The sequence below is a fragment of the Tupaia chinensis genome, unplaced genomic scaffold (genome assembly GCF_000334495.1).
Source record: "Tupaia chinensis unplaced genomic scaffold, TupChi_1.0 Scaffold000367_1, whole genome shotgun sequence".
Lineage (NCBI taxonomy): Eukaryota > Metazoa > Chordata > Mammalia > Scandentia > Tupaiidae > Tupaia > Tupaia belangeri.
Window position 1 is genome coordinate 274,446 of NW_006159864.1, and position 14,490 is coordinate 288,935.

Genomic DNA, 14,490 nt, shown 5'->3' on the forward strand with positions numbered 1-14,490 from the left:
ACCGCCGCGCCTAAAGGGTTAATTCTTAATGTAGTCTGTTTTCAGGTCTCCTGGAATGAAACAATCCTAAATTGGGGTTATCATCTAGTTTTTTATATCCAAACTAATTTCATACTTCCTATTCAGAAACACTTCAAGTTAAAACAGAGAAATGGGGATAAGGGTGGGAAGAGGGTGCCTGCTTCTTTGGTTCTTAGTTCTGTTAGGGAACAGTTGGCCTGAGAAGGCAGTGTAGGCCCAAGAGACTATTACAGTGGTTCTTTCTTCCTCCTGGGCAATATTGTCCAAATTTCCTGAAGATGCCAGCTTCTTTGGTTCTTAGTTCTGTTAGGGAACAGTTGGCCTGAGAAGGCAGTGTAGGCCCAAGAGACTATTACAGTGGTTCTTTCTTCCTCCTGGGCAATCGCTCTTGAAAAAGGTAAAATCAGAGTCATTGTGTAAATGTGAAGAAAAACCTAGTCGACTTGTTTGACTTTCTCGGTATTTAATATTATCTAAAGCAAAACCCATCAAATCTCTTTTCTTTCTTGAAAAAACTGATCAATGAATAGCTTTCATCACAGGTTAAAGAAATATGAGAGGATGTAACACATTTCATGGAAAACTGTAATTAAAGTTTACTTTGGTGTAAAAATTCTTGAAATCCATGCATATTTTTCACTGTATGCATTTCTATGTATTTTCTGAAGATCCCTTGCATGAGTATAAATATGTGATGGCTCTTACTATAAAACTGAGGTACTAAAATAAGTATGCTTAAAGAGCTACTCACCAGGACTCCCCCCATCTGAATCATGTGGATTTCTGGGTCCCACCGTAGGCACAGAAGGGAAGAGTGAATGGGTAAACCAGGTTTTCTCTTCAAGAAGATGTCCAAATATATGGCTCTTCTTAACATGACTAAAACGCAGGTAATATTTTACCTAGATGGAGGGATAAGAAACAAACAATGTCGATGAATCTCCCCAAAATAAGAATCAAATGAGACTCAGACAAAAGAAAGTTTTCTTAGATTTAGAATTTAAAAAGAAATGATGAGATTCAAAAGAGAAAATTGTTTTGTGTTGTGTTCCCTGCTACTAAAGATGCACCCACCTTCACTACATTGTGTGTTTTGACCTAGGAAACAGCATTTTCTTTTTTAAAAAAATTTTTTATTGAAGTAAAATTCACATATCATAGAGTTAATCATTTTTAAGTGTGCAATTCTTGATACATTACAATGTTATGAAATCACCACCTTTATCTAGTTTCAAAACATTTTCACCTACTTCAAAGTAAACGCTGTACTCATTAAACAGTGAAATATTGCAATCTCTATTTCTGTTATCACAGTTCCTGGAAATTTTGCATTATTTTTTTTTGTGGCTCTGTGGTTAAGTACATACATATTTCTTTTTTTATTTAATTTCACCTGTTTTTATTTTTACATTTTTCCAAAAACATTTAATTTATATATCAAAAATTTTTTCCTCATACTTCATAGCTCTTGAAAATTAATAAACTTTCAAAATTTCAAAATACTGGGAACCAGCAGTTAGCATAATGGCTATGTCGCTGGTCTCCCACGTAGTCGACTGTGGTTCGTGTCCCGGACCTGGTGGCTTAAAACTCACGCTGGGTGCGTGTGCATGCGTGCCCAAGATCCCGAGAGGAGAATGGAGGAGAAGGGATTGCAGCGTGACCATCCCCCCTGGGGGGTGATTTCTCGCTTTCTGTCTCTATGTCTCTCTCTGTCTGTCTGGCGAGTGCACGTGCCCTACAGTGAAAATCTCTCCAAAAAAAAAAATACTGAATTTTAATGATAGTGTTCAATATATTTCTTATCATTTTGCATAACTTTGTTTGTGACTCTATAACAAACAGTATGGCTTTAAATATTTTTAAAAATATATTTACATGTCAACTACTCAAATTGTTGGAAAGCAAATGCCCAGCACACAAGTCACACATAAACCTTCTCAATTCAGCCCTGCCTACCAAGTATTCTGTGACATACCATCTGCTAGCAAAGATCCGTCTCTCTTCCTTCATAGTCTCTCTCAAGATAATCCTCTTGTGTGGTTGCTCTTTTGCAATCTCTACTGATTACAATGCTGGGCTGGAAAGGCCCAGGTTATTTTAGGCTGTAAATTCTTTTATGTAGCTTCTCTAGTCCTCTCTGTCAGGTGGAACTACTTATGGCACCAGACTATGTAAGAGCTTGTGTTAGCTCATTTGAGATCCACCTTAGTTCCATAGCTTTCTGATTGATCTTCATATATGACATTCCAGTCAAAGCCCTTTTCAATGAGTATTTCCACTTTCTGATTCAATGCAACAAACATTATTGAACTTGTGCAAATAACCCTTCTGCCACAAAATAAGAATACTCCCAAATATTTCCAATTTAAGAGGGGTCGGGAAAGAATAAAAGTTTATATTTTCATTTAAAGAAACAAATGAGAACAATATTTTAACAAATTGTGGAACCTATCAACAACTCAAAAGAAAGTAAAATGTTTAAATTGAGAAAAGCATAGTGAAAAAAAAAAGAAATCAGTGATGTTTTACTCAAAAGTCATAAAATTCTATTTCTCTAGTTCAGTCTTATGTTCAAACTCTCTTCAGATGAATATACAGAATTACTGTGGACCAATCTTTCCGTTTAAATCCTGGGAGTTAACATTCAATGCTGTTATTGATATTTCTTGTCCCTAGCATTAAACTGGTCATTTTCTTGGTTGCCTTTTGTTCTCTTATTTCTGTATGTGTCTTTAGTTTTCCTGGTAGAGCACTCCTTTCAGAACTTCAAGAGTGGGTCTGCTACTGGTAAATTCTTTCAGATCTTGTTTATCTGAGAATGTTTTCATTCTTTCTTTCCATATGAAGGATAATCTTGCTGGGCATAGTATTCTTGGTTGAAACTGTTGTTCACTTAACATGTTGAATATATTTTTCCATTCTTTCCTTGGTCTCATTGTTTCTGATGAGAGATCTGAGATTAGCCTGATTGGATAGCCTTTATAAGTAACCCAACGTTTCTCTTTTGCCAATTTAAGTATCTTGTCTTTGTAGCTTTGACCAGTCTGGCTATGATGTGTCTTGGAAAAGATCTTTTGGGTTGATTCTATTAGGGGTCCTTAGTATTTCTTGAGTCTGGATATTTGAATGCCTCTCTAGATTTGGAAAGTCTTCTTCCAAGATTTCATGGAATAGATTATCAATGCCCTTATTAGTTTCCTCACTTTCTGGGATACCGATTATTTGGATGTTTGGGCGCTTAATGCTGTCTAGTATTTCTCATATAGTATTCTCATTTTTTGTGTTATTTTCTCAGTTTTTTGGGTTGTTTTTCCTAGATCAGAGGTTTTTCCATCAACATCTGAGATTCGATTTTCTGCATGGACTAATCTGTCTTTAATATTTTCAAGGGAAGTTTTGATTTCCTGAATGGCAGCCTTCATCTCTAATAACTCCATTTGATTCTTTTTTATGGTGTATATTTCCTCTTTCATATCATGAAAGAACTTCAACACCTCCTGGAACTCATTGTCTCTTTTCTCCCGCATCTTCTGAAGTTCATCATCTCTCAGCTCTTGCATCTCGTTTAGTTTTGTCACTATGTAGGGCTAGAGACAGCAGGTATACCAGATTCAGTAGTGTTTCATTCTGTTTTTCTATTGTTAGCAACAAAATGCCACACTGGGTGATTTTTACAGAATAGAGGTTTATTTAATTCACAGTTTTGGAGGTTCAAGTCAAGGTGCCACATCTGGTGAGGGTCTTCTTGGTGGGGACTCTCTGAAGAGTCCCAAGGCAGCAAAGAGTATTACAGCACAAGATCTTGTATGTATCCATGTCTCTGTATCTTCATCTTTGTCTTATTTTCTATCCTCAAACTCACCAGTATTCAGTCATGGGAACTCCACCCTGAGGACCTTATCTAATCCTAATCACCTACCCAAGGCTCTCCCTTTCAACAGTATAGTCAAAGTTTTCACTCTCTTAATCCTATCATGACATGGATTTTTGGAGGACACATTCAAACCATGACAAATGGCAGTTGTCAATGTTTCTTATTATTTCAGTTCCTATAAGGCCTGGTAGGTTGTAAATACAGTTTTTTCCTCATCAGTAGAAAGCACTGACTAAATAAATAACACAGACACTGAATTTAATTAGATTTGGCTCTATCATGTACAAGCTGGGTGGTATTAGGTAAGTGACAGTCTCCCTGCCTATAAAATGGAATCATGATACCTTTATGTCATCAAATCTTTGGACAGTGGAAGTACAGCTATGAGATCTGTCCATAAAACTGTCTCACCTGAAGTGGTAGGGGATCGTTGCTATTTTTGAAGTAGTGGTCAAAAACAACAGCAGCCAGAACTTTGTCGGAATTATCCTTTTGCTTAACATAATCTTCAAAATCACTTTCTGAAGAAAAGCCTACAACTGCAGAGAGAGAGAAATCTGTGTGAGTTGGCCACATAAAGGCTAAACATATGTTAACTCTTCCTTTCTATAAGATGAAAAAATCACTTTACATGGATGAAAGGCTTTCATAATATTATAAATACAAACCACTGTTGCTCAATGGTGTTATAACAAACTAATGAATATTTAAAGTCCATGAAAACTTCGAGTTTAAAAAATTCTTATAAGTTTTAAACAATAGTTGTATAATAGTAATTGTTATAATAAATACATACTGAAATAAGCTTGAAGGTAAAGGAGTCTTCATACAGTGTTTTGAAATTTCCATCTTGAAAGAATCCATTTTTAAAATGGATCCATGTAATCTATTTAAAATCTTGTATCATGAGAATATCTACTATCTGAATTGGATCCTTTTTACTTTTTTTTTTAATAAAATTTATACATTCAATCACATTATTTAGCTTTCAACTACATACTCAGAAGCTGAGGAATTAAATCACTTCATGGTTTCAATATTTAAGGTAATTATACTTCCATACATGAGGTGATCCACTCAATGACTTTGGCATGAATTAAACTGAATTGAAATTAAAATGGGACTGTGGTGCCATTTGTATACTCCTAAGACAAAATATTTGATTATTTAAAACATCTTTATGACCATGTATATATACACTAGATTTTCTTAGGAGTAGACATTTTGATGTGAAGAGGATACCAAATGCTTCAATAGCCTGTGGGTAAAAATAATGTTTCATGTGGTTCTATTACTAAGATTTACATTGTTTAATTGGCACAATTCTCCCTCCAGCAAATTCCTAATGATGTGGTTCTCAAAACCTTCTCTAAGAAGTCTCATTGTTGCCGCTGCTGATGGTACAGTTTATGAGACCACCAGCAATCTTATCAAAAGTACTATCCCATGCTTCTTCTGAAGGCTCCATTCTCAAGATATACTCTCTTCCATTCTTTGCCATACTTGTCACCTGGGCTCCAAGGTACCACTGCTGTTGAATTTCATGAAGCAATTCATCATAAAAATCAGTTCCCTCAGCCACTTTGCTCCACTTACTTTTTGCAATTTATAAAAACAAGACAAAACAAAAACAAAATAGCCAACTCTAAGTAATTAGGCCCTATCGTAGACAATGTCTTTTCTGTACATTTGGAACTGTGGTGGACAGCTTCTGTGCCTGAAAACGTCAGCACTTAAATGAATAGGGTGGTTGATTACTTGCTTTACATTTGTATGAAAATAAAGCTTTCCTATAGGTGTCATAAAATTATAAAAAATATAAAGACTGGACCAAAGAAAGAAGGATGAGGTCATAGAGTTTTGGAAGTGATCCATAATTCTGGTGCTCCTGAGCTGATGCTTAGTCTATATTCACAGTGATTTCCAAGACATTTACAAGAGGCAGCCACTGGAAAAGAAAAAATGAAAATCTACCCTCTACGACTGCTTTTAGTGCCCATATTTCTGGCAGCACTGTACTAGTTATGCACTCAGTTAAAAATGTAAAGTGTTAGAAGTACCAGGAACTCATTATCAACACTGTGAGTGCCTCCTGTGACAGATCCGATTTAGAGATAAGTCCTAGAGAGAAATAACCAGGACTATTAACAATCTTAGGCAAACACAAGTAGCAACTTCCCTGTAACTGAAGAACTGAATGTGCCCTGTGTAGTTGTGGATCCTCTCTGTCTGCACCTTGTGCTGTTGCAAGACTTGTGAGAGTGAAAACATGGGTCCTGTCTTATACACAGTCGATTTTCATTGTTTGAGATCGTTACGTTCTATGGAGTTGCCACAAACACTGGAGTCAGAAAATACTGACTAATTGCTCCTAGGGAAATTCAGGGTTAGTTATGTAAACCTGTGATGATAAAATTTGGTCGGCTGGTAAATATAGAAGCTGGTTTTGTGTGTGTTTCTGTGTAAAGATGCTTTATTTAATACACATTGTTGATTGACTAATACTGAACTCATGGCTAGTAGCACTATAACTCATGCCTCAATGAATCTTATCAAATACACATATTTTCTCTATAAATTACAATTACAGTATTCTTATATTTAAGAACACTAGACAGCACTTTAGCACTATGTCTGGGGATCCTTTTGATCAACAAAATTAACAACAAAAAGAAAAAATCTGTAGAACATGACACTAACTAAAGACAATGACATTCATTTACAGCACAAGGGTTGACACAAGAATAGCTATGTTCCTGGTTTGATCTCACCTAGGACCTGTCCCTCAGATGACTTAATTTTTTTGCCACTCTGTGCATGTCTGCTAATGACCTCAAAAGTACAGTGGGCACCGATTTAGGTTACACAGAAATTTTAGTGAGTAGACACGTTCACAAATACAGAACCCACAAATACTAAGGATGGACTCCACCTTCCCATGCTAGTTTAATTAGGCAATAAAAAGTTTATTTGGATTGCCATCTAAACCCAGAAACACTGTTGGGGGCCATGAAATTATGCTGAGGGCCCAGGATCATTACTTTTGACAATGATGTGAAATATCAGGAATGTAGCACTTTACTAATGCCCTTCTCAGGGTGGGCCAACCTGGAACATACTGCAAAGCTGAAAGTAGCATCTTAGGGGCTGGAATTAGGTACGTTTCTATATGAGAATCAGGAGCGAGACGAGATGAAGGCCTCAGAATTCAAATGATCAATGGGAAAACTAAGTTCACTGATAAGTTAAAAATGAACAAACAGGGGCCAGCAGTTAGCGTAATGGCTATGTCGCTGGACTCCCATGTAGTCAACTGCGGTTCGTGTCCGGACCTGGTGGCTTAAAACTCACGCCAGGCATGTGTGCGTGTGTGCCCAAGACCCCGAGAGGAGAATGGAGGAGAAGGGATTGTGGCATGGCCATTCCCCCTGGGGGGTGATTTCTCGCTATCTCTCTGTCTGTCTCTGTCTGGCAAGAGCACGCACCCTATAGCAAAAAAAAAAAAAAAAAAAAAAAAAAAAAAATGAAACCTCCAGAATCCTGAAAAAAACCCCCCCACTAAGCAAAAAAAAAAAAAAAAAAGAAAAAAAAAAAAGAAAAAAAAAAGAAACAGAAGTAGGAATACAGCTAGAAATAGAACATAATGTCAAAATCTAAGTTCCAGCTAGATGCTAGAAATGGACTGTCACATGGTAGGTTAACAGCTACGTGAAGCTGGAATAGACAGGAAAAATTACAGAAAGCAAAACCACAGCTCTCTTGGGTTCCAATAAATCTGAAATACTTGTGGTTTTCCTCCTATGACCTATGAGTTGTATAGACTAGACTGGCTTAAAGGCACAAAATTTAGGTGTGAAGATTTCAGAGGAGTGAAAGAAAGGGTTGATTTCCTTGGACCAAGTCCTTGAAGGTAAAGTGCAGTAATATTGGCTACTTCCATTGCCTTGAATGAATCCAGGTAGCCATATAATCTAAATATAAACTAAATTGTAATGAGAGAGACATGGTCACTTGCTTAAAATGTCTCCTATACTGTTTTCTTTTTTTTTTTTAAATTATTATTATTATACCTTGGGAAACAAAGGACATGCTAGAGGTATTGTTGGATGCTACAGCTCTTTCAAATATTCAGTGGTTAAATGTGGAAGGTGGTGAATATGTTAATTTCTTTTATTTATTATATACTGTATACATGCTATTAAAGGCCATTCTGTACCTTACAAACATGTGTAATGGTTATATGTAAATCATAAATTCCAGTAAATATTTTTAAAATGTTTAAAGCAATTCAGAAAATGAAATGGGATATTTGTGTTGGATACTTTGGAACTCACTAGAGATTTTGCTATCTTCTGTTTCAGTGTTTCATTTAAAATAAAAAATATTTTGAAATAGCAAAGGATTCTCACATCCCTTCAGAGACCAGAAAAAGTGGTTGAAAAAAATACATAAAGTAAGTGTATGTATGTGCAAGAGAGGAAATACTAGAGATGCCCATATAATTTTGGATAGAAAGGGGAGACTGTGATCTGAGACTGAAGGTAGGTGAAGAATTGAGAATTATTTTTTTGAAGAGATTTTTGCTATAGGGTGTATGTACTAGCTGGAGAGAGAGAGAGAGAGAGAGAACGAACAAACAAGTACTCAGCCCCCTGGGGGAATGGCCATACAGCAATCTCTTCTCTTCCAGTCTGCTCTCAGGATTTTGGGCTCACACACACACACACACGCAGCTGGGCATGAGTTTTAATCTGCCGGGTACAGGACTAGAACTACATCGACTATATGGGAGTCCAGCAACGTAACCATTATGCCATCTGCTGATCCCCAAGAATCGAGAATTTTTAAAATAATTCCACAGAACTTGAATCTTTTCTAAAGCATTTCTGTATGATGTGCACAGCATCTTTAATATAAACAATGTTTTAAATAACTGAACCTGAGCATGCAGTCCAGAATGAAGACTCATGCTTCCCCTGTGGCTCTGGGTAGCCCTGGCCCACCATCACATTACCCCTGGAGTTATACTAACCCAGGTTGAAGAAGGACAACTAGAAACAAGAAAGACTTAGTATCACAGAACTGGTTAATAATTGTGAATATTAATCAGTCATCTAATTTTAAAACATGGCTATTCATCCTGGGCCCCACGGGAAAAAAAAATTATGTGAATTTAACTCTCAAGCTTAACAAAGTCTATAATTTCAGGAAGTTAATACCTGGTTATGAGGATATCCCACCAAGTTTTATGAGGAAGGTTAACGCCCAGTTAAAGAAGTTGAATGTCTTCACTAAAACAATACTATGATTTTTTTCAGAAAACCATAATTTCTAACCTTTCATATTAATGTTTAAATCTTTTTTCACATTGTCAATGATATTCCATACCACAGTACTTTTGGAAGGCACGTAAGCCAACTCCCAAGGGTAAGGAGAAGTGACAGGTAGACTGATGAACGTAGGCACATTATTGACTGGCAGAGCAGGGTAATCAAAAGGGCCGCGCTTCTTTATAACAAGGACTTTGCGTGTTGCCAAAAGCGCAATACTGAATAAAGTCATTAGGGTAATTTCCACAACTAAAGCGATACATCGCCGCCTCTAGAAGAGGAAAAGAACAAAATTGTGTTAATTGCCCTAAGAAGTCATTAACTTTGCAAATATTTTGTTAACTCTTATTTTTAATCTTTCTTTTTTCTATACAAGAGAGAAAAGGAGAGGGAGGAAAAGAGAGAGAAAAGGGTAAGAGGGAGGGTGAGAGAGAAGGAGGGTGAGAGGGAGGGAGGGAACCAGAGAGGGGGAGAGAGGGAAAAGGGGGAGAAAGAGAACCACCCCTACAGGGTCTTCAGACTGATCTGGTCTCAGCCATCTTAGATCACCCAGTGGGCTCAGGGAGGTCCTGAGTCCAATTGTGTTACTGCTCTGCCACTGTCTGACCTAGCTAATTTTTAAAAATATATTAGGATAACAGATCCTTCAAAAAAATAGAGAGATGGCCAAAATGCATAGCAGTCTTTTTTTCTCCTTTCTATCTGGCTAGTATTTCCTCTGTGATGACAAAATTCAAACAATATAAACTCAAATGCAGTGATAAGACTGCCAGGATTTTCCCTCTGTGGCCTCTAAGCTGTTTCAACAATTGTATAGATAGCTCAACTTACTTTTAAAGTAAAATTCTTCCAGAGAAGAATATTGAATTTTTTGAACCCTGAGCAGTCCATTCTTCTAAAAATAGTAGCAATTCAACTCTGAGGGAAGTAAAAAAAAAAATTTTTAAATTAAGATTATCTAACAGTATGTAAATATTGAATAAATTACATACATTTCAATTACATCATTTTCTAGTCAAGAAAGAATAGGCATTTAAAATATTTTTAAGTTGTTTATTCTTACTTTTAATTTACTCAAAATCATGGCACTTTTAACATGTATAAAATATCAAGAATGAAACAAACAAAAAATGAGTTAGTGATACAGGTTTCCAGGTAAACTCATCCATTAGCTTTCATAATTCCCATTAACATATTAATTAAGAAACAAAACAGGGGCCAGCAGATGGTATAGTGGTTAAGGTGCTGGACTCTCACATGAGCAACCACAGTTTGAGTCCGAAACCTGACAGAGAGAATGGAGAAGGAATTACAGCATGGCCTAGAACAATTATAAATATATATACACCCAACATCAGAGGACCTAGATACATAAGACAAATATTAATAGATCTGAAGGAAAAGACACACTAAAATACAATTACAGGAGGGGACTTCAATGCCTCCCTTTAGATTATGGACAGACCATTCAGAAATCAATGAGGAAAGACTGACTAAATTCCACTTTAGATCAAATAGATATAACATATGTACAGGACATTACATCCAACTGCAGCAGAATACACATACTTCTCAAGAACGTAAGAATCGTTTCCAGGACAGATCATATGCAGGCCACTGAAAAGGTAAACAAGGTTGACAAACCTGTAGTTGGACTAAGAGGAAAAGACTGAGTAAGTAAACGAAAGAGGAGATATTACAACTGATACCACAGAAGTACAAAGGATTATAAGAGACTATGAAACAATTACATGTTACCAAATTAAATAACCTGGAAAATGGATCGACTCCAAAACATACAAGCTATCAAAACTGAATATGAAGAAATAGAGAATCTGAACAGACCATGTGAAAGATTGAATCAGGAATAAAATGTCCTTCATTAAAGAACTGCTCAGGACTAGATGGCTTCAAGATAAGTCCTGCTAAACATTTAAATGAGAACTAATACCAGTAATTACCTGACTCTTCCAAAAAAAAAACCAAACAAACAAACAAACGAGAAAGATTCCCAAATAATTTTTACTAGGTAAGTATTACACTGACACCAAAGCCAAAGACACTTCAAATAAAAGAAAATTACGGGCCAATATCTCTGATAGGCATAGATTCTAAAATTCTCAACAAAATACCAGCAACTGAGTTCTGTAGCATATTTAAAGGATCAGTCACCAAAAATTAAGTGGAATTTATCCCTGGGATCCTAAGATAGTTCAACATAAAAATCAGTAAGTGTGCTATACTACGATAACATACTGAAGGATAAAACGCATATGATTGTCTCTATAAAGACACAGAAAAAGCAACTGATACAAGTCAACACTCAACATCATTTCATGACAAAAACCCTGCACAAATTAGGCATAAAAGGAAAGTACCTCAAGACAACAAAGACCATAGATGAAAAAGTCCCCAGATAACATCATACTCAAAAGCATAAAGATGGAATTTTTTCTTCAAAGATTAGGAAAGAGACAAGGATGCCCACACATACCACTTCCATTCAACATAGTAATGAAAGTCCTCACTGGAACAAGTAGGCTAAGAGAAAAAAAATAAAAATAAAAGGCATTTTATTCAGAAATGAAGACCTTAAATTGGTCCTGTTTGCAGATAACATGATCTTATATATTCAACCCTAAAGCACCAAAACATAAAAGAAAAATCTTTGTACTAATAAATGAATTCAGTAAAGTTACAGGATATAAATCCAACATACAAAAATCACCATATTCATGCATTACCAATGAACTCTTAAAAAGCAAGTCAAGGGAACCAGCAGTTAGTGTAATGGCTATGTCGCTGGACTCCCACGTAGTCGACCGCGGTTCGTGTCCCGGACCCAGTGGCTTAAAACTCATGCCAGGTGTGTGTGCGTGCGTGCCCAAGATCCCAAGAGGAGAATGGAGAAGGGATTGTGGTGTGACCATCCCCACTGGGGGGTGATTTCTCGCTTTCTGTCTCTATGTCCCTCTCTGTCTGTCTGGTGAGTGCATGCACCCTATAGCGAAAACCTCTCCAAAAAAAAAAAAAAGGCAAATCGAGAAGACAATCCCACTTACACTCTACAAAAAAAAGGAATACTTAAGAATAAGTTTAAACAGGGAGATGAGAAATATGTATACTGAAAACAAGAAAAACAATGATGAAGGAAATTAATGAAGACAAATAGATATTCCATGTTCACTGATTCAAAGAATTAATATTATTTAAATGTCCATATCATCTAAAGTGATGTTCTAAATCAATGTAACACCCAGCAAATTCTAACATTTTTCACAAGAATTTTAAAAATTATACAATTTGTATGAAAGTACATAAAACTCTATAATGGTCACCATTGTAAATTTAAGTAAAAACAAGAAATCTGGAGATATCACACTGACTTTAAAAAAATCCACTGTAAAACTATAGTACTCAAAACCAATGATACTAGCAATAGACCAATGAAATATAAATAGAGACCTCAGAAACAAATCCACAAATTTATTGCTTTTTAACGAAGTTGCTAACAACACAAATTGAGAAAAAGACAATCTCTTTAATAAGTAGAGTTGTGGAAAACTGACTCTCCACATGCTGAAGAATTAAGTTACATCCCTTGTCATATACATATACAAAAATCAACTAGAATGAATTAAAGATTTAAAGTTTGACCTGAAACTATAAAACTACTGGAAGAAACATAGGGGAAAAGCCTTATGACATTGGTTTGGGTAATTTCATGAACCAAGAGTGTAGACAATGCAAGCAAAAAATAGACAAACAGGATTATAGCAAACTAAAAACCTTTTATACACCCAAGGAAATAATCAGCATATAAAGAGACAACTCATGGAATGGAGTAAAATATTTGCAAACCTTATAACTCATAAAAGGTTAACATCTAAAATATAATAAGCCACTCAGATAACAGTATGAAACCCGCACAATTTACAAGTAGGCAAAGGATCTAAATAGACATTTATCAATAAATACCAATGGCCAAGAAGTATATTTTTTAAATGTTCAACATAACTAATCAGAAAAATGCAAATTCAGACAACAATGAGGTATCACCTCACACTTGTTAGAATGGCTATTATCAAAGACACAAAGGAGAACAAATGTTGGTGAGGCTATGGAGAAAATGGAAATCCTGCTCACTTTTGGTGGAGATGTAAATTACAATAGTACAGCCATTATGGAATCAGTATAGTTGTTCCTCAAAAAGTTAAAAATAAAAGCACCACACAACTCAGCAATTTCACTGTACTTATATTTTCAAAGAAAATGAAACCAGTATGTTGATGAACTATTTGACACCTATGTTCATTGCAGCATTATTCACAATAGTGAAGCTATGGAATAAATCTAAGTGTCTATCAATAGATGAACGAATGAAAAATATGGTATATATACACAATGGAATACTATTCAGTCTTTCAAAAGAGGAATTTCATCAGTTGCAACAGCATAGATGTAGCCTAGCACAGACAGATAAATACCATATGGTCTCGCTTATATGTAGAATCTAAAAAGTTAAATTCATAGATGTAGAAAGTACAATGGCTATTACCAAGGGTGGGGTGAGGTGGGGGTTGGGGTGATGTTGGTGAAAATACAAATATTTCAGTTAGACAGGCGGAATAAACTCAAGACATTGTATAACATGGTGACTATTAATGGCAATGAATTATATTCTCTTAAGTGTATTTCTTTAATGGGAGAGAGAGAAAAAGAAACAGAGGAGACAGAAGCACCCTCAACATCTCATGCCACAGTTGTTCCCCGAGCCTTCCTGGCCAGCTTGGATACTGGGCTTGCAAGTTCATACCTTGCATGTATAGGTCGACACAGGAATCAAACCCTGATCTCCCATTGGCTTCTAGCATTGCAGACTGATACACATGACAGCTAACAATGTACTATTTTCCTGAAAACTGCTAGTAGCTTTTAAGTGTTCTCACCACAAAAAAAATGCTAAGTGTGTGACCTAATGCATATTTTTAATTAGCTCACCATCCCACAGCATATACGTAATTCAAAACAATGTTGTATAAATACATACAATATTCATCAATTTGTTTTGTGTGCTATAGGGTGTGTGCGCTCACCAGAAAGACAGAGACAGAGAGATAGAGAGAAATCACCCCCCGGGGGATGGCCACACTGCAATCCCTTCTCCTCCATTCTCCTCTCAGGATCTTGGGCATGCACGCACATGCACGCTGCGTGAGTTTTTTTTTTTTTTTTTGGGAGATTTTCACTGTAGGGCACATG

At 36.1% G+C, this 14,490-nt stretch overlaps 1 protein-coding gene across 1 annotated transcript in view; it reads right to left on the reverse strand.

Moving 5' to 3' along the window:
• Window positions 1-14,490, reverse strand: part of LOC102482526 (ATP-binding cassette sub-family A member 3-like) — a 95,299-nt gene that overhangs the window by 78,120 nt on the left and 2,689 nt on the right. The window contains exons 2-5 of the mRNA XM_006153297.1: window positions 10,060-10,146; window positions 9,235-9,499; window positions 4,310-4,437; window positions 773-923 (exon numbers count right to left, since the gene is read on the reverse strand). Coding sequence (XP_006153359.1) covers window positions 773-923; window positions 4,310-4,437; window positions 9,235-9,499; window positions 10,060-10,119 — 604 coding nt within the window. The 5' untranslated portion in view covers window positions 10,120-10,146. The remainder of the gene's footprint in view (window positions 1-772; window positions 924-4,309; window positions 4,438-9,234; window positions 9,500-10,059; window positions 10,147-14,490) is intronic.